This window comes from Chionomys nivalis, chromosome 5, assembly GCF_950005125.1.
Source record: "Chionomys nivalis chromosome 5, mChiNiv1.1, whole genome shotgun sequence".
NCBI classification, from domain to species: domain Eukaryota; kingdom Metazoa; phylum Chordata; class Mammalia; order Rodentia; family Cricetidae; genus Chionomys; species Chionomys nivalis.
Window position 1 is genome coordinate 82,965,928 of NC_080090.1, and position 19,913 is coordinate 82,985,840.

Sequence of the window (19,913 nt, forward strand, 5' to 3'; positions counted from 1 at the left end):
AGGGAGTCTCCGTCAAGACCCATGGGGGAGGATGCAGGAACACAGCATCCTTCTGTGATGGATGGACCCCTTCTTACAAGGCCCCTGCCAGAGCCCCAGCCCTAGCACCAGGCCAGGTGGGGTCTAGATGGCGCTTCCTCCCAGGGCTTTGCCTTTGTTACCTGGCCTGGGAAAGGAGGCACCTGGCCTCCAGGCATCTCTCTCTGGGTCATCAGTCCTTTCAGTTTGTGCACATGGGAACTGCCGTGAGGTCCTGTGGGCAAGGCAAAGCAAGGACAGTGGGGCCGCTGATTCCTGATGGGCCAAATCGTCAGAGTCTTTCTCAGCCAGCTTGAGAAGGTGGTTTAGAAGGTAGACATACGTTGAAGGCTGACCAACTCCAGGTCAGCCAGAACTGGCCCATCTTGCCTTGCTTCATTCTTACGGTCTGGGAGAGGCTGAGGGCTCCCCAGAAAGCTTGTCTTCAGCATGGCTACGTGCATGCATTTTAAAGCATGTTGGAGAGCAAGGAAGTACCCTTACTGCTACTGTACTCCAGCATTCTGGAGCCTTCCTCAGACTGGTAATGATGTTCCCCCTCCCAGAGCTCAGCTAGCACCCATCTCGTCATAAAAATTCTAAGTGGCTCTTCCAGGCTCTAAGGAAAGAGGGGGCACCCTTAACTCCCTCCCCTCAGGAGAAGGCACTGCTTCTGAGTCATGAAAGGGACTGACCAGAGCCCCTGCGGGGCTGATTGAAGGGTCCTTCTCTGGTAGCAGGTATGTCTATCTCTTCCAGGAACTCCCTTTCATAGCAGACGCTGAAACAGAAGCAGAACAGTCTGGAACCCATTTACCGAGGCACCAGCAAACATCCTGGCCGACTGCAAGTGGCCTTCACACTGGGGCTGATTCTGCCAGTGCTTGACTCTATCCAATTTTGGCTCTTGGGGAGCAAGTCAGACTCATGGCTGACTCCACTCTTGTTCAATGCTCCCCCACCCTTCTCACATCCTGTGCTGTCTCGGTACCCTTAGGATGCTAGTTCTCAACCCTGACTACACGTGGGCTCTCCTGGCAAGCCTGGAAGACCATTGTCTGTGACCCTTTGTGGTTCTGGCAGTTCTGAAAGCTCCCAGATATCTCTCATGTGCAATTGAAACTGCAACTTGTTCTGGGCCAGCCCACGGTCATCATACTGGGAATACATAACCCTTCTGTATCCCCAGTACTTCTAGTTGGTCCTAATTGGTCCTGATCATACCACGCAACACACACCCCAACAGCAGAACTCAGATCTGACGCTTGTGTTTCTAGGCTAGTTAACACCATGATGACCCAAAGACATGGGTACTTTTCAAGCATTCTGGTTACATATAGGCCTCTTTGGACTGGAGTGAACTGTGGGTCCTGACCAGGGAAGGGAGCTGCTCAGTTAGCATCTGCCCGTCCTGCCCAAAGAGACTGTTGCTCAGCTGGCCTGTCCAGAGCAGAAGCCCGACTGGGAACCCCATCCCTGTATTATAAAGGCTAAATGGCTTTGCTACCATCCAGTCGTATTTTATGGCACTTAAAATCACAGCCTGGGATTAGTGGATTGGAACTACCCAAATCCAGCAACTGACCTTATCCAGAATTTCCTACAGTGCGTGCTGCTGGAGACCCTTTCTTAAGCATCACTGTGTGACCAACACATTTCAGGGCCTCCCCACTGGGAACCACAGAAAGGCTGGCTCAGGTTTGAGGCCAACACTGTCAAGAGGCTGCCCCCTGCTGGCCAAAGCCACCCCTTCAGGTTTGCCTCTTGTGTTAGGGGTGCAGAGTGGTCCCCAAGGGCACACAGCAAACAGAGGACATTCTACAAATGTCATGGTGCCTCCTTCCCTCTCAAGTCTAACTCAGAACTCGTACACCCACAGCTGGAAGTTACCACTGTTACCTGGAAAACACCGGGCTGTTTCTACGGTTGCTGTTGCCATAGGCAACATTGGCGTTGGCATTGTTGGTATTGGCACGAGCAAGAGGATGGGTGCCTGAGTTATGAGGGAAGTCCTCCAAGAAGACGGGTGACTCCAGCTCCTCCATCTCCATCTCAGAAAATTGGAGGGGCCTTTGGTTGGCCATGACAGGGGGCAGGGAGTTGGTCCTTTCCAGGAAGTTGTCCACTTGACCAAACAAGCCTCCAGTCCTCTAGAGGCAAGGGGGAGAGTGGAAATACTGAAAGCAGTGCCTGGATATGAGGATACGGGGTGCATGGAGGGTGGGGTGGGCTGTCACCTTGGGGTGATGGAGCTAGGAGAGAGCAATGGGATTGGAAGATGACTCGATAAGGCCGGAAGAGAATGGACAGAAAGGTGACGCTAGAACATAGCCCCGCCCTCGGCAAGGTCTACATTTGACGGACAGATGGGACACACCTAAGGAACCACCAGGTAACACACACATGGAAACATGGCACACTGAACTGGGAGTGTGCAGAGCTGTGTTCCAGCTCCCCTCTAATCAAGTGACGGGGGACACTGCATGTCGTCTCTTTGGGATACCATTATGGGAAAACCCAATAGAGTTTAATGGGGTATCCAGAAAGAGTCTTCAAGATCCAATGGGTTACAGCTCTCCACAGAACTCAGAATCAGGCACGAGCCTGAGTGGAAACGGATCCTTCGGAGGTGAAATCAGATGAGGATTTGTGGGCACAGTCGAAAAGGGTGTATCATATTTAATACTTTTGGGTCATCGATTCTGAGTCCCAAAAGATGTGAGTGGCACAGTACAGGTGGTATCTTCAGCCCCCATGTTCAGTGCAGCCTGGCTTCTGGCCCTTCTCTCTACTGCTGCTTTCTATGTCTGGTGCCGCAGAAGTGGGCCATGGCCCTCACTCACCCGGAATATCCCCTCCTCCATGGCAGCCTCCACCATGGCTCTCTCCAGTTCCTCCTCTGCTGTCAGATCTCCTGAGATGGCGCGGTGGATCTCAGGAGCTGCCTCTTCCTCTATGGTCCGTAGTCCAGCCTAGGGATGGTGGAGTGACAGGATGGGATGACCTTGTGTCCAGGAGTGGAGATCAGAGATGCCTTCCCTGGCCCCACTACGTGGCCCCATGGTCCTGCTCTGACCTGGAGGAGACAGTCTGCATTCTGAAACATCTGTAAGGGGTGTTTCTGCAATCTTGAAGATAGAGACTTTGTACTCCTCCCACCCGAGCCTCTCTTTAGTGATATGTATTTTTTTAGTCAATGAAACTTCATATCACAACTAATATAACACATAAAAGTGAGTGTCACCTGATAATTTCGAAGAGGACACAACATCACAACTTGACATTCTTACCTAAAATACACATTTTCTTTTTCTTGTTTTGTTTGTTTGTTTTATATTTTTGTTTGTTTTTCAACACAGGGTTTCTCAGTAGCTTTGGAGCCTATTCTGGAACTCACTCTATAGACCAGGCTGGCCTCAAACTCAGAGATCCGCCTGCCTCTGCCTCTTGAGTGCCAGGATTAAAGGTGTGTGCCACCACTGCCCAGCGCAAAATGTACATTTTCTATCTAGTGTGAGGAAACATCAGCCAACCCAATCAGAGGGCTAGCACAGCCGTGTCCTCAAAGGGTCAAGGCCACGCTAGGGAAAGACTGCCAAGTAATTCCAAAAAGCAAGAGGCCGAGGCAAGATGCTGTGCTTGCAAGGTGCGTGACTCTGCGTTGGATACCTTCTCTGAAAAGGATGTCATCGGGGCAGCAGGTAAAACCTGAACGAGGTGAGGGACAGATGGCAGCTGTGTATCAACACTACCTTCCTAGTTTTGGTGGTTGTGCTGCAGGAGAATTATGTAGGACAATACCACATTTTCTGGAAATTCACGCTAAAGCCTTCTGCATGACAGAGTGTTAAGTGAGATGTGAGCTATTCTCAGATGTCTCAGACAGAAAGTGGCAATTGTGTAAAAGCATAAAGTTATTTCAGAACCACGAGGGTGATTCAAATATGTTATCGGACATATAGCCCAAATGTGTGTGCATTTTGTTTTTAAAGATCTATTTATTTTAACTTTATGTGTATGGCTGTTTTGCCTGTGTGTTATGTCTGTGTGCATGTGTGTACAGTGCCCAAAGAGGACAGAGAGGGCACCAGATCTTCTGGGACTGCAGTCACATGTGGTTGCTAATGACCATATGGGTGCAGGGAACTGAACTCGGGTCCTCTTTTGGAGCAGCAAGTGATGTTAACCGCTGAGCCATCTCTCCAGCCCTACATGTCTGCTTTTGAATTTTAAAATCACACACATTACATTGGGCACAGAAAAAAAGCAATCAAAATCCCTATGATATAAAACATACAGTTCTAGACATTTCTTCTCATACTTAGTGGAGCAAACTCCAGAGTGGCGCAGGGCCTGTTGTCTTTGGCGACCACTGCTCTTACTAGAGGTCTCTCCTTTGAAGAAATCAGATTTTCTTTGGTCCAGTCACTCAGAGATCAGGAGCTCCTGGATCTTCTGAGGCCTAAGCACCCTCCTTCATGGATCAACCTGAACTATCTTCTCACTTTCTCCCTCCAGTTTCCCTTCTATCTCTGACTATTGATGAGGGACCCAGAGAGGGACTTGGTTCAACAGAGCATCTTTTGGAACCCACCTAGGCTGGGCTTACCTGTATCTGAACCGTGTCCTTTTTGGGTCGATACCCATAATACTCCTCCTGGCGCTTCATGAACTTCCGGAAGTGTTCCTGGATGAGGAATGTGGCGTAGAACTTCCCCACTGTCACCTCGTCATCTGTAGACAGCCAAGGGGGGTGGGGTGAAGGCCAGTGGGGGTCTCACACTGGACTCCAAAGGGGAGGCGGGGGTGCAGCAGGCTTGGACACTCAGTCCATGCTGAGGTGGTGAACGGGCACCTTTCACCCTTAGTTGGTGCCCTGACAGGTGCTCATGGCATCTGCCTATGGTATTAACAGTGTCTAGGCGTCAGATTGCTAAGGAACTTCTTACAGAAGCTTCTCCTTTCCGTGTGTACCCTGTACTCTGGTCTCCCCGGGCAGCACCCACCTCCTATGGGAGGGATGACTTGGTCCAGGAGCTTCATGCTGGTTCTCTTCCATATCTTTTTGATGATGGCTCTCAGCTCCTCATTGGCTTGCTCGAAGTTGCCTGGGGCATGGGAAAGGGGGGAGTGGCCCTAAAGTGACAGAACTTGACAAACCTTGAGCAAGCTACCATTCATTTAGCACACAGTGGCTCAATGTTCTTTTATGGTAGCTGCTGTACTCTACCCTGGCAATGGGATGAGGGCAGAGGCAGCCTAACCCTTGGGTCCTGTGCTTATGCCTCGTAGGTTGTGGCTAACAATGATCAGACTGATTAATATTGTAGGTCATCATCTCCCTTTCTCTCTGTCAAAACATCAAATCTTTACATACCCCTGTCTGTCCCACGGTCCCCAAGTAATCCTCCTGTTGCTCTAACTTGCTCCTTCTTGAGTCCTGGCTTCCCTCGTGTCTGCCCATGGCTGCCTCAGGACTTCATTGACCCAGATAGGGGAATGGCCCAAAAGACACTGGAACCCTCAGCTCCACTTCTTCCCGTGTCTGTCTTCCTGGGTTAGGGGCTGACAGGATTAGTGGAGTCAAGGGTGGGCCCTCATAGCTGCCCAATACTGAGTGCTACCTCTGCCCCACCTAGAACCATGGGGAGGGGTACCCCAGCCCTGGGTGAGCACAGTCATGCCTCTGGCCCTTTCACAGCTGAGGAATACAGGACAGAACCTTAGTGATCTTGTCCTCTTGAGCATTCGCAGACTCCCTGCAAGGCCTGCAGGGTGTGAGGAATTGGTGATTGTGGCCTGGCCTTCCTCTGCTTCTGCCCACATTCCTGGGATTCTGTGTCCGAATTCACATCGAGGAGAACGGGCATTTACAAGAAGTCCCTCACCTTCCGTCTTGATCTTGAGGGCTGTGCGTACCAGGGCGAAGAGTGTGGCGTTGAAGGTGACTGTGCCATCACTGTTGAGGGGCATGTTCATGCCCACCAGCCTCTGTGAGGGAGAGGTCGGATTTGCAGATGCGCCGGGACGAGGCCCAGCTCATCATGTCCTCCTGACCCAGTGTGGGGTGGGAAGGGGAGGTTGTAAGGACTGCAGTGCGGACTGACTAGGATGCATTCGTGAGACCTGAGGTCAGCAGGGATGGACTTGGAAAGTGCTGTAGGGCCTGGAATGTCTGCCATGGCCCATGTTAAAGGTTTGCACACTAGGGTGGTGCTGCTTGGTATAAACTGTGAAGGGTGGACCAGGGGGCAGGCTTCCTTTTCTCTTTGGGTCTTGACCATGCAATGAGTGGGTTTGCTCCACTATGGCTCCTACTGTGATGCACTGCACCACCCCCTCCCACCAGAGGACTAAGTGTAATGACTCGCAGGTTACCTTACATGCTACCCTGTGTGGGCAGAACTTCCCGAAGCCCAGAGGGGGCTGGATCCTCCTCAGCAGGGTCACCACATCCAGGTGCTTGATTCTGCCCCTGTGGAGGACACATAGACCAGCATATCCAGGAATGTCACCCAGAGCTTCCTGCTCTGGAGAGGAAAGAGAGGAAAGGAAGCTGCGGGGGGGGGGGGGGGGGGGCAGGAAACACTTCCTAGTTTTAACCCTTTTTAATAAGCTCTACTGGCTTAGTATATTATTCTAAATATATTTTAGTAGTTCTTCATAAATTGCATACAATTTGACCATATTCACTCCTACCCCGGCCTCCCCTCCCCTTCTCAGATCCCTGCCCATAGCCTTTTAAAAGAAGAGAGGAGGTTTGGGTTCATGGGTGCCCAGCACGAATGGGGCTGGCTCTCCATTTTGGGAGACACATGCTTTCTTTCAGGGAGTTACCCTCCAGCACAGGAGGCCTGGATTTCATTCCCTTCATGCTAAGACCTTCCTTAGTTTTGGTCAAGCTGGAAGAGGGGCTCTGGGGTTGCATTAATAAACCAAGGGAGTGGCAGCCCACTTCAGGGAGTCCTCCAGAGCTGGGAACACAATGGCAGTGCCACCGTGACCTCCAGAAGAGGCCCAAACAGAGCGACTGGGAAGGTCAGCTGAATACAGTACCAAGGCTCCGGCAATAGAGGAGCGCTACCTTGAGAGCATGCATTTGGGATGTTTTATAAACTGCCCCAGCCTCAGAGCCGGCTGCGAAAGAAATGAGACATTTTTGTCTTGTAGGGAGCAGAGAGGTCCTTGTGCTCACAGAGAAGCACTAGGAAAGCCAGGGATGTTAAACACACAGGGATGTCTTTTCAAGGAAAACATGTATAACTTGTTTTCTGCCCGGAAGGCTAGGAACGGAGATGACTAACAGCCTAAGTAACCCCTGTGCTATCTGTAGGGCCGGCCATACCTGGCTCCCCCAAACTCTCACTACCAGGACTGAAGGCGGCTAAAAATCTAGATGGCCTTTGCACCATCTGTCTGGCCAGGGGACTCCCCTAAATTCCCACAAACAGGACTAAAGGTAGGCAATAACCCAGCTGACTTCTGCACTATCTGTATGACCTGCCCAGGTCCTTCTCTAGGCCCTTAAGAACCCGTCTTCGTGGAAGAAGTGACATGTACTCTGAGAAGAGTTTCGATGTAATTATACCTCCTGGTGCACATGGGATTATGTCACACTAGGAAACTTTTTTTTTCAAATTGTACTGTATTTAAATATGGCTAAAATAAACTGCCTGGTGTCAGACTCTAAAGTTAGAACCGATATCAGCTACTTAGTTGGCTGAGCTGGATTTCCTTCTTCTTTTACCGGTATCATTACTCTGCTGGCCATGGTGTTTGCAGAGGCCTTTACATTATCTGTATCCTAGGTGCTGAGTACACACACACACACACACATGCACACACACATACATACATGCAAACACACACATACAAACACACATGCACACAAACACATACATGCATGCAAACACACACATACAAACACACATGCACACAAACACACACACATACACACACACATACAAACACACATGCACATACACACAAACACACGCACACCAATATTGGTATTTAGTACTTGGGATTGAGCTCAGGGTCTCTCACATGACAAGCAAGTATCTATCACTGAGCCACATCCCAGCTCCAAGGCCTAAGTCAGTACTGTGTGGTAGTGATAGAAGCAAGTAGATTAAGAAAATTAGTTGTGAGCCAAGAAGTGTGGTGCACACCTTTAACCATAGCACTCAGGAGGCAGAGGCAGGCATAGCTCTGTGAATTCAAGGCCAGCCTGGTCTACAGTCTAAAGCTACAAAGAAACCCTGTCTCAAAAAACCAAAAAAAAAAAAAAAAAAAAAAAAAAAAACCAAGAAAGAAAGAAAGAAAGAAAAAAAGAAAAGTTGTTGTTGTGTGTGTGTCTATCTGTCTGAGTTGGGTAGTTTTGGTCATTTGACATGGACACTGGGAGTCAAACTTGGGTCCTCTGGAAGAGCAGCCAGTGCTCTTAACCGCTGAGATGGCTGAGCCATCTCTCCAGCCATTTCCCCGCTGTAGTTTTTAATGTTCCCGTTGAAAACGCGGCTGACAAGGACTCTGGACATACTTGCCTTGAATTTTGCTGCCGTCACTTAATTCCTCCGCACCTCCATTTGCTCATTTGTGAGACTACAATGAATGACCAGAGGACCGAGAAGTGTCCCCAAGCTTTAAAGTGCAGGCAGATGGCCCAAGGACTTGGCTAACGGTAATGAGGACTCTAACTCACACAGTCTGAGTGGGTCTTGGGACTCTGCACTGTAATCAACCTCTGATACAGCCAGGGGAGCAGAGCCCACAGTGAGCAGCCAGGCCTGCGTGCCTGGTGGGGGACTGAGAGCTCACTCCTCACTCCTGAGTACTAAGTGTCCGACTAGAAACCAGTGAGCGCTTCCCTGGAGTCGGGGTGTTTCTCCTCTGAGGGATCCTGTCCACCTCTGAGACATGCTGAATCTCCCTGGAAGCTTAGGTGAATTAAAGGGGACCAGAGAGAGTCCTGAGAACCCTAGGAAGGGCGGGCAGTTTGATAAGCACCCAGCACTACCCACGAAGACTCACTTAGCCTCCGGATCATACTCGGCCCAGATGGCCTTGAACTCATCCAGGTGGTGAGGGCCCAGAATGGACCAGTCCCTTGTGAGGTAGTCAAAATTGTCCATGATGACAGCCACAAAGAGGTTGATGATCTGCAAAGAGATAAGGATTCCTACAGCCCAGGCCGGCAGTGACTGATGTCAGGGTGGGGAACCGGGGCAGACTAGGCATGGTGTTCCTCCCTCATTCCTTGGGACTGAACTCTGTTCTTGTCCAGCATGTGCGTTACCCAGGTATGGTGACCACTGGCTAAAACAAAGGCAGGGTACCTCCCTGGGGGCTACCCTGATCTCCAGAGCTATTCAGCCTCTTCTGGGCCTGGCCCATGCCCCTCTCACCACACCAGCCTTTTTCCGTCTACATCCGGGACCCTTTGAATTACCAGACTTGCTCACCCACAGACTCACTCCATGAGGGCCAGGGCTAGGTCTTGTTTATGTTTCTACCCCCTCACCTGGCCCTGTGCCTGGCAAACATTAGACATTCAAAGGTTTGAGGTGAATATAGAGAAGAAAGAGGAGCATCAGTATAAAGGAGCCAAGTGGATGCTTTTCCTAAGTGATAGCCCTGCCACCCCCAAGTGACACCATGCCATTTCTGACCCTAACCAGAACCTCCTGGCTCATTTCCATACTGTCAATTGTCCCTCTAACACAGCACCTTTCTGTGCTGAGGAATAGTTAGGGTTAAACATCTCTACTGGAAGCCTCTTCCTACTGAGAACTGGCCTCAGCACAGTCCTCTGGATTGAAACTGTATATATAACGTGTATACTATATATAGTAAGCACGCTAAACACAGAGTGAAAATGACTTACAGTCCACTTGGAGAAGGAAAGATGATCTCACAAGACACCCCCCCCCCCCAAAGGATCAGAGTAAGGGACAGTCTAACCAGAGTTTCCAGTGTTCCTAAGATATCCCGTCTAGGAGGTGATAGGGTCCACCCCACCTCACCCCTCCATCCCTGCCCTGGCCGGAGCCTGCAGACTTCGGTCTCACCAGGAAGGCACAGAGCATGTAGAAGCTGATGAAGTAGTAGTAGGCGAAGTTGGTGCCGCACGTATACTCCTCCCCCGGGGCATAGTCTGATTCTGGGTCGCACAGCTTCCCGTAGCTGCAGGCCAGCAGGATCTCTTGCCAGGCTTCCCCTGTGGCACACCTGAACAGAGGAGGGGCACTGTTGGCCTATGCATGTCTGCTTGGTCCTTGGGAACGTCAGCCCGGTGTCATGAACAGAACTGGGCTGCTCCACAGGTAGGATTCCTATAAGCTTGGGTGTCACAGTGTCCCCTCTTCTCTGCAATCCCTCTGTTCCACCTTTATGCAGGGCTAAAGTAGAGTTGAGCTACAGAAGAGACCTTTTTTGGAGTAGGTGTGGCTTTTATGCATGACTACAACCATAGCAAAAGTGAGTGTCATAGACCAATGTCAAGGGTTACTGAGGCCTCATCACTTTTTGAGAGGGACATTTGACCTCTGAATTCTGCTTCAGCAGGGTGAAATTGGTAACATTCTACTTGGTTGGAATTCAGTGTCAAACATCAATGCAAGATTTTCACAACGGTGACAATAGGGCATTTAGCCAGGCAGGGGACCCTCTAGTGCAGAGCCAGTGCTGCCCAGAGCGCAGGGGACCCTCTAGTGCAGGGCCAGCACTGCCCAGAGCACAGGGGACCCTCTAGTGCAGGGCCAGCACTGCCCAGAGCGCAGAGGGGAGCCCAGCAAAGCCAGGCAGGGGACCCTCTAGTGCAGAGCCAGCGCTGCCCGGAGCGCAGAAGGGAACCCAGCAAATCCAGGCTCTCGTGCCTGAAGAGCAGCAACACAGCTTGAGGAAAAGTCTGGAAGTTGTTGTTCCGATTTATTTGCGTCCCGTCCACCATGGCTATCTTCCCAAACATCTGCAAAGCACAGAGAACCAGGATACAAGCGTCTCTTCAACTCCCACCACTTCTTCTGCGTCACCTGCTTCCTACCCTCTCCCTAATTTCTCCCCAATGCCTTTCACTTCAGGCCACATCAGATCCGAAGCCAAATACATTGGATTCTTTCCTGGATCACATAACATTCTTGCTATCAAACAAACCAAAGAGGGGGATAGACAATTTCTCTTCAGCAAGCACTAAGTTGGTCAAGCTATGGGGAGGAGTTCTGGGGCAAAGCCTCCAGCTAAGGCTTTAGAGACCAGATCTGGTCCCTGAAGTGCACCTCGTGCTAGGGTCTCTCCTGGGCTACACCCTGGCTCATAACACCGGAGCATCTGGGGCTCAGTTCCACCTCCTCTCTCAGCTTAGAGTTGACCCCTTGGCTGCTGTGGACGGCAGGGAAAGGTAGTATTCAGCTGCATGTTTGGTGACATTTCTGGGTCCACAGAGACACCTTCTAGCTTTGTCATGGGCCCACCTGCCTCTCACCTGCATCCCGATGACGGCGTAGATGAAGAAGAGCATGACGATGAGCAAAGCCACGTACGGCAGGGCCTGTGCGGAAGAGGACGGAGCATCAGCTAAGTGTCTGCTCTGTCGTCCACAGAACCACAGCCCTGGGCCCTGCAGCCCATCCTCCCTCGGCTCACCAGGGACCTGCCTGGCTCTGGAACCCCGGGACCCCACCTTGGGCTAGTGGCATCCCTGGGTCAGTTTCCTGGGTCCCTGGGCTTGGCCTGTTGGGCTGGGCACTCGCACCTGGAAGGACTTGATGAATGTCCACAGCAGGGTGCGCACACCCTCTGCCCGGCTCAGCAGCTTGATCAGTCGCATGACCCGGAACAGGCGGAAGAAGGCACTGGAGATGCGGGCGCTCTCATCTGGGTCCTGTGGGGCAGCAGCCCCAAAGGTCAGTCTGGGGGTGGCACTCGGGGGTAAGGGGCAGGGCAGGCAGGAGATGCAGTGCACGCGTGCGCGTTGTGTTGTGTGTATGTGTGTGTGTTGTGGTGTGTGTGTGTGTGTGTGAGAGAGAGAGAGAGAGAGTTATCCATAATGGGAGGCTTCCAGCCCCACTTCACAGTCCCTATGGCCTCATAATCTTGGACCATTCTGAGATGCAGGGCTCTGGTGTCCTGTGTCTCGAGAGGGTTGGATGTAGGGTCCAAGTTATGTAGTAAGCCTGTGCTTGGGAGCAGAGCAGGGGTTCTTTCTGGGGTGAGGCTGCAGCGAGGCCCATGGCTGGCTTCCTGCTCATCTCTCCTTCTCTATAAACCAGCACTAAGCTAAGTATCTGGTGGCCCGTAAAGTCTTCCAGAAGCGTCCAATAGCTTTACCAAGCTGTTTGCCATACGCTCAGGGTGCTCACTCCCACTTGCCCCGCCCTACTCTTGAATATTATAAGTTGGGCAAGCTCCTGCCCTTGTGTCAACCTTAATCCTGCTCCCTGGGTGCCAGTTTGGACCCTGTTCCCTGTGCCCACTAAACTGTCATGGAGGTCCTGTGCCCTCATCTATAGAGAGGGTATGGGAAAATCCTCCATCCATTGCTCAGGGCTCTAAGGTAGCCACTACATCCATGCAAATTCTACCACCGAGCCCCCACCTCTACCCAAACTCCAACCCTCACTGGGCCTGATCTAGGGAAAGGAACCCTGATTTCTGAGGGCACCCCATGCGATCCATGCAGCCAGCTCAGCATGCAAGCTGCAGGGCAGGGCAAACAGGCTCATGCGGCCTGAAATTACAACGTTCCCGCAGCCTCCACCCAGGCAATACAGTCCCCCGCTGGAGGCCAGGAAAGTCTGTGGAGAAAAGAGACGAGGGGGGGGGGGGAAAGGGAGAGAAACACATGGGAGGGAGGTGAAGAGAGTTGTCAGAAAGGACAGACACAAGGAGAGTTAAAGAGAGAAAAAGACAGGCAAGGGACGAGACCTCACATGGCTGCAGTCGGGGCAGAGAGTGGGTGGGAACGAGGACCAAGCTCTATGGGAACCATGAGGCAAGAGGAATAAGAGGGGAGGGGAGAGTGGACAGACAGGTCCCATCTCATCTTCGAGGTACATCTATGGAGGGCAAGGGATCGGGTTCTTCCTGGGTCTGGATTATGTGGTACAGGAAACATCTTTACTAAGGACACACTGAGAAACACCTATTCATCATAAGTAGATCCCCTATCCGCTGTGACCAGGGTGGATGCCCTCACAGTGGTCCAGCTTTCAGGGGCAAAGTGGGTGGAGTTGGAGGAGACTGGAGACTCCTCCTTCCCCCAGGGGTCCCTCAGTTCAGGGCAGGGACCAGGATCAAGGCTCATATCTCAGTGGCCTGACTCCTCAGTGGTTGGGCATATGGGAGTGGCTATCTTTTCCCTGGTTACATTTGAGGAGGGGTCCGTCTTGGGAGCCCTGGGTTAATCAAAGAGGCTGTCTCTGAGCTTCCATGTGTCTGCAGGCAGACTGGCCCTAGCACTCAGGCTCTCTGTACCACTGGCCTCAATCCTGGCTGCATGTCAGATTCATCTAGAGAATTATACCGGACATATGCCCCTGCTGGAGCCCAGCAGGCCAGCAAAACCCGTGACTATGGAACGGGCCTGGTTTCAGAGGTTTCAGGGCACACCAGAGAATCTCATGGGACTCTGTTTTTTACTTGGAGAGTCTGCCCAGCAGCCATTCACCATGAGTGGCCATTTAAATCACAATGAAAATCAAATAAAGCTAGGAACTAGCTGCTCAATGCCATCAGCTACATTTTAAATAACCAGGAGGTGCGTGTGAGCAGGGCAGGGTGGGGCTGGTATTGCGGTTCTAACTCACAGGCAAGGCCTTTCGCAAGGTTGTATGTAAGGAATGTAAATCAGTCTTAACACGACCCAAACACATATTCCTGGCAAGGGAAATTTTCCACTTCTGAAAACCAACGAAGGGCCATGACCCCCTCCACAGAATAGTCTCTGGCGCACGGGCCTCAGACTTTGAGAAGTAACTACTTGAATTGGGGCTCTTTATTCTGGCTGTTTTGAGTTCTCTCTTCAGGCTGCCTGTGACAAGGGTGACTCTCAGACCACAGGACATGTTTCCCCGGCAAACAGCATGCATGAAAACACACAGCACATATACACTACACGTTCTCTCTCCCCGTCTCTCTCCGTCTCTCTCCCCACCCCCACCCCCGCTGTTGCCCAGAGCCCACCCCTATCAGGCCTGAGCAGATGGAGCTGTCTGTCACCATTTGTGATGAGGTGAACAGGGTTCCCAGGATCCTCCCCTAGTGTAACAGACAGTTGGTGTGGTAACCAAGTTCCCAGAAGGTACCACATCCCCCAGAACCCCTTCCTCACAGACACAGGCTTTTCTCAGCTGAGCTCCCTTTCAAGCATCTCCAGGGTTGATATCTGCCTTTCCCATTGACTTGGTGCTTTGGACCAGCAGGTAGGACATTCAGAAGGAGGCCCCACCTATGATGAATCTCCTGCCTCGAAAAAGCTACCCCTTGGGTACAATCTCCCTGTTCCCCAGCTAGAGTAGCCCAGGCAGATGAATACCCTTCTCTTCTTCCTCTGCCCTTGCCTTGTTCCAGGGTGTGGCTCAATGACAACCCAAGAGGACACTGTCTTTTGCTTTCTGTCCCTGACCTTTGGATCTCCTCTTCTAGACTCCTGTCTTTCTTTGCTCAGCATCCAAAATACACCCCAAGTTGAACCACCTCTTACCATTCTTGCAGCCAAAACCCTACTCTGTCCTCTGCCATGTGGACTGCTGCAAGCCTCTCCTGGTTGCTGTCCTTAGGTCAGCCTTGGTCCCTCTTTGCACAGGCTCAATATGGCAGCCACCGTGGTCTGAGCATATTTCACCTTCCAAAGAGCTCTTCACTACCTCAGAATAGAATCCAAGGTGTAACGACAGCCTTGGAGATCTGACCCCAGCTTTTGACCTCTGTCCCCATTCCAGCTTCAAGGGCCTTCTGCTATTCTCTGCATTCAGCAGACAGGCTCCTCCTACAGCCCCTTGACATAGTCTCCTTTTGCTCTACAAAAGCGCCCCCCATAGCTGCTTGGCTTACTCCCTTGTCCTATTCAGATCTTGGTTCCAATATGCTTGCGATACCACCCTCTCGTTTCCTTCCATGCGCCATCCTTACCTACTTTTATTTATTGTCTTGCATACTATCATGTGATAGATTTGGTTATTGTCTGCTGCCCCCTACAATTTCGTTCCCGGCTGTGTGTGCCTCCAGCACCCAGAGCCATGCAAGGCACATATATTCAGTGAGTGTTTAACATCTGACATAAAAGACTGAATCCTTAGAGAAGAGCCACCTTTTCAGTCCTTTAGATTAACATCTCAAAAATAGAGATGATTCGTTCAAAACCTTCAGTGACTTCTTATAAAGTGATTGGGCTCATGAAGCTCCCAGCCTCCCCAGCCTTGTCCAGCCCCTTTAGCTCCTCTACATGTCCTCATGGATCTATGAGACATCCCAGCATGTCTGACCTCTTCATATCCTCTCCCACATTTCTCCAGAAGTTTCCCTGCATTGGGCTTGCTACCCTCTTCAACTCCACTGTCACCTCCTACATTTCCCCAGCCCAGCCACAGATGACCCCTGCTTGCCGCGATAGTTCTTGATGTCTGCTGTGTGGGCCTACTCGAATCCTTCTGGTACCCCAGGCATCATTCTTCTCTAGAGGCAGAGGGCTTGTCCTTCTGCCGTTCTAACCCCCAGGGTGCCATGTTGCGCTTGGCATGGGTACTCCATAAATGTCTGCAGACTGAACAAGAGCCCCACCCCAGTGAGGGCTCTGCCCACCCCATACTCACATCGATCTCACTCAGGATGACATCGATGATGCTGCCAATGACGATCAGGAAGTCAAACACATTCCAAGGATCTCCAAAATAGCCCTGGGAAGGAAGGTCATGGACGAATAAGGACTGAGCTGTGGATGGAAACAGCTCTGACTGTTTCCAGGGACGGGAGAGAAGTATGGAGGTAGCAGTGAGGGGCTACCCACCAAGGTGCTGGGCAGGCCAGGGTTCGAGCATCCCAGCTCTCCTTTCTTCCTGGCTTCTAATTTTTAATTCTCTTCCCCTAGAGCATCAGTGGTGGGGGGTTGTTGGGAGCTTAGTCTAGATGGGAATTTCTTTAACCCCCAGAGCTCCCCCCTTAAAACTCCTGCCAGAGCTTGACAGCACAGAACCGGATCGGACTTGGATGAGACTGTGGGAATGGAGTCAAGAGCCAAAGGAACAAAGCAAGATCCTAATCCAAAGTCCATGCTTCAGAGGCAGAAAGGGAGGCAGGGGATGTGGACAGATCCACAGATGCAGTGCCCAGCGTCTGAGAGCAAGAGTCTAGGCGGAAGGGCTGTCAGTAGAAGGCAGTCGAGGTCTCTCCTCCCAGGACACAGTTCTGTCCCCACGGCCCATCACTCACCCTGGGCTTGAACGCTATGAGCTTGAGGACCATCTCCAGGGTGAAGATGATGGTGAAGGCTACGTTGAGAATGTCCGAGATGTGGTTCATCTGTTCTGACTGGTTGTAATGCTGGAGAAGCAACATGGAAGAGCTGGGCCAGGGGGGCCAGACTTACCAGCTGCAGCTCATGATCCCAGATGCCTCCCCTCCGCGGGCGGCTCCTACTGTCTGTCCTTAGGCCCACTTCTCAGCAAGCTGGGAGATTAGCAATCCCCTGATTCTACCAGATCGTAAGTATATTCTTCAGGCCCACGTCACCCCGTAACAGGCAACGGCAGAGGACAGAGTGGAGGTTCAACAAGCCCAAGTCCCACAAAGTATGCCTGCGGGCCTCAAGGCCAGATATCATTTACACATTGGTCCTGGGTGACCAGAATTGGCAGTCTTCTAGGCAGCGCTTTGCATAGTCCTTATGGTAGAGGACTAAAGAGAAGACCCCGTGGGTTCTGAGGTTGACATCACCACTGTCTAAGGGGACACAAAGTTAGCTAAGTTTCCTGAATCTTATATGTCTGCTGTCCCAGTGATGGGGATGAGAGACCCTTCAGTCAACAGTCTTGGCTTCTGTGGACCATCTCTATGGACCACGTGAGACTCTTCCTTTTTTTTTTTTTTTTTTGGAGACAGGATTTCTACAGCTTTGGAGCCTGTCCTGTCCTGGAACTCGTTCTATTTTTAAAAGTTGATGAATTTCTAACTTCTTCTACAGAACCTTCCCAGGTAGGCGAGAAGGATTTGTTGATTGCTCCACCCCTCAGTGGTGCTGCCTGAGGTTGCTGCCTGACTCAGTCCCAAAGAAACTATTGCTTATATTCTTCTACATGACCAGAGCCTGTAACTCAGTGAGTCTCCTCCCAGGACTCCATGAACCTACAGTATGTGGTCCATCATTGTGAAACATCCCCCACAGGCTTGTGTATTTGAACACTTGGTCCCCACACTGTGGTGCTTTGGGAGGAGCAGGTCACTGGGGTGGGCCTGGAGTTTATAGCTAAACCTTGCTTCCCGCTCTGTCTCTGTTTCCTGTTCTGTCGAGAGGGTAGCAGCCGCCACATGTTCCCACCATCATGTAGCCGCCTGCCACTGTGCCTTTCCTCACCACTACCGTCTATATTGTGCCCCCTTCGATCACAAGCCCAATAACCCTCTCCCCCCTTAAGTGCTTCATGTGAGATGTTTGGTCACTCTTAGGAGAAAAGCAACTAACATATATTTAGTATGCCTTGGGCTCCTAGGAGCAGGAAGCCTAGCTGTGAAGGTATATTATATAGGGCTTATGGGACCAGATTATTATTATTATTATTATTATTATTATTATTATTATTATTATTTTGCTTTTTCAAGACAGGGCTTCTCTGTGGCTTTGGAGCTTGTTCTGGAACTAGCTCTTGTAGACCAGGCTGGCCTTGGACTCACAGAGATTTGCCTGCCTCTGCCTCCCAAGTGCTGGGATTAAAGGCGTGCGCAACCACCGCCCAGCTAGGGACCAGATATTTAGTTTAATAGCAATGCTACTGACGATGATATGATCAATGAGAGGTGACTTCTCTCCCCAGAGGGTTGCCTGCTTTGTGAGTCCTAAATCTATTTTGGGGGGGATCAGAGCCAAGTTTCCAAACAACCCAGCCATCCAGATTTGCAATGGTGAAGGGAAAACAGAGAACATGTGTGTTCTGCTCCCTGTGTGCTGTGTGCCCTCCTTGCCTGCAGCATCTGTCTCCTGTTTGCAGAATTGCTATCCCATCTAGTTGGAGGCTTGAATTAGCTCCTTAACAAATAAACCATAAGGGACAAGTCTGGGATCCAGTTCAGTCCTGTATCCTGCAGCTGGCATGCAGCGGGTGTTCTGGAGATACCTACTGGGATGAAATGGGAAAGTCTCTGTGTCCCTGCCCTGCCCAGGCCGAGGTCTTAGTCTGGTCAGTCTCTCAGCTCCTTACCTGCATGCCTAGGCAGATAGTGTTGAGCATGATGAGGGCAAACATCAGGTATTCAAAGTAGGAGGAGGTGACGACATACCACACCTGATACTGGTATGGGTTTTTGGGGATGTAACACCTCAGTGGGCGGGCCTTCAGGGCATACTGTACACATTGGCGCTAGGATGGAACAAGACAGGACAGGTCAGCACCAAGAGGTCCCTCCCTCCATCCCTGTACCTATGACCATGGAGTTGTAGGAAGCTTGGTGTGCGGTGCAGGAACAGCTGTGGCCAGGCGATACAGGCTGAGGAACTCTGAATGACATACAAATTGAATTCCACTGGGCATCTTGGGTTTCCCTCGAGTGATCCTGGCCCATTCTGATCACAGCAGCAACCCCAGGGCAGAGGTTCTGAAAGGCTTCCTCTAGGGACAACAGGTGAGTTCCATAGAGCCCTCCCTCCACCAGGGTGAACTGCGTTGGGTTGGAGGCAAGTGGGGTGCACAGACTAGCGCTGGGCCTCAGTGGGGGCTCTCCTAACAGCCCTGTGGGTCTCTGCTTCCCATCTCCAGCGGGTGGCTCGGTACCTGGTTCTTGTCCAGCTCACAGTTCTTATACTCCGTCTCCCCCTGCTCCTGGAAGGTGACGATGACAAAGCCCACAAAGATGTTCATCATGAAGAAGGCAATGAGGATGATGTAGATGATGAAGAAAATCGCCATCTCCACTCGGTTGTTGTAGATGGGGCCCGTGTCCTCCTCATTGGAGTCTATGGCCTTGTACAGTAGCCTTGGGGTGGGCAGAGAGGAGAGGACAATGGCATAATGAGGACTGGGATGAGGAAACTGAGATCCGGGCCAGGAAGGTGGGTGTTATCTCATGGGCCACAGGTGCGAAGCAGACTTTCTGAATGGCCAAGGCAGAACTGGTTTAGGGAAGGCTAGAACCCACCCTGCCATGGTCCTGACATTCCACGGGGCATCTTAACTATCCTCAGTCAACCATTCAGACTTCCCGGTGTAGAGAGAGGCATGCATTTGTCGGGGGATCGGGCATATTGTGTCAGAGTTGTCTGGTCAGGCACACTAAGGAGTGACATGAGTCAGTGGGTTTGCCGAGCACAGCCACAGGCTGCTATGGTCCAATGAGGGCTGCCAATTTCTTGGCCCCACCCTAACTGCGCCCATAAAGAACCCAGATCACAGGCCTTACTCACTGAGGCCAGCCCTCGAAGGTGGAGACTGTGAAGAGCGACATCATAGCTGAGAGCACATTGTCGAAGTGGAAGTCATTGTGTATCCACTGGCGGGGACGCAGCTCTATCTGTGTGGGGTCTCCATCCTTGTAGATGTAGTAATAGCCCCTGGCGCAGGGAGGCCGGTCACTCCACAGTGTGGCTAGGATACCTAAGCCCCACCCACCTCCCCTGGGACAAGTGTCAGAAACGCCAGAGAAGCAGGACAGAAAGGAAGGACACTGCTGGGCATTCCCTCCTCCCCAGTTTC

At 51.5% G+C, this 19,913-nt stretch overlaps 1 protein-coding gene across 1 annotated transcript in view; it reads right to left on the minus strand.

Moving 5' to 3' along the window:
* Cacna1s (calcium voltage-gated channel subunit alpha1 S) overlaps positions 1-19,913 on the minus strand; it is a 63,219-nt gene that overhangs the window by 951 nt on the left and 42,355 nt on the right. Inside the window, exons 24-42 of the mRNA XM_057769181.1 lie at positions 19,625-19,771; positions 18,996-19,197; positions 18,426-18,584; positions 16,444-16,554; positions 15,828-15,911; positions 12,756-12,812; positions 11,771-11,899; positions 11,501-11,566; positions 10,896-10,987; positions 10,089-10,248; positions 9,052-9,179; positions 6,397-6,493; positions 5,907-6,009; positions 5,025-5,126; positions 4,628-4,752; positions 2,862-2,990; positions 1,918-2,168; positions 714-799; positions 162-253 (exon numbers count right to left, since the gene is read on the minus strand). Coding sequence (XP_057625164.1) covers positions 162-253; positions 714-799; positions 1,918-2,168; positions 2,862-2,990; positions 4,628-4,752; positions 5,025-5,126; positions 5,907-6,009; positions 6,397-6,493; positions 9,052-9,179; positions 10,089-10,248; positions 10,896-10,987; positions 11,501-11,566; positions 11,771-11,899; positions 12,756-12,812; positions 15,828-15,911; positions 16,444-16,554; positions 18,426-18,584; positions 18,996-19,197; positions 19,625-19,771 — 2,320 coding nt within the window. The remainder of the gene's footprint in view (positions 1-161; positions 254-713; positions 800-1,917; positions 2,169-2,861; positions 2,991-4,627; positions 4,753-5,024; positions 5,127-5,906; positions 6,010-6,396; positions 6,494-9,051; positions 9,180-10,088; positions 10,249-10,895; positions 10,988-11,500; positions 11,567-11,770; positions 11,900-12,755; positions 12,813-15,827; positions 15,912-16,443; positions 16,555-18,425; positions 18,585-18,995; positions 19,198-19,624; positions 19,772-19,913) is intronic.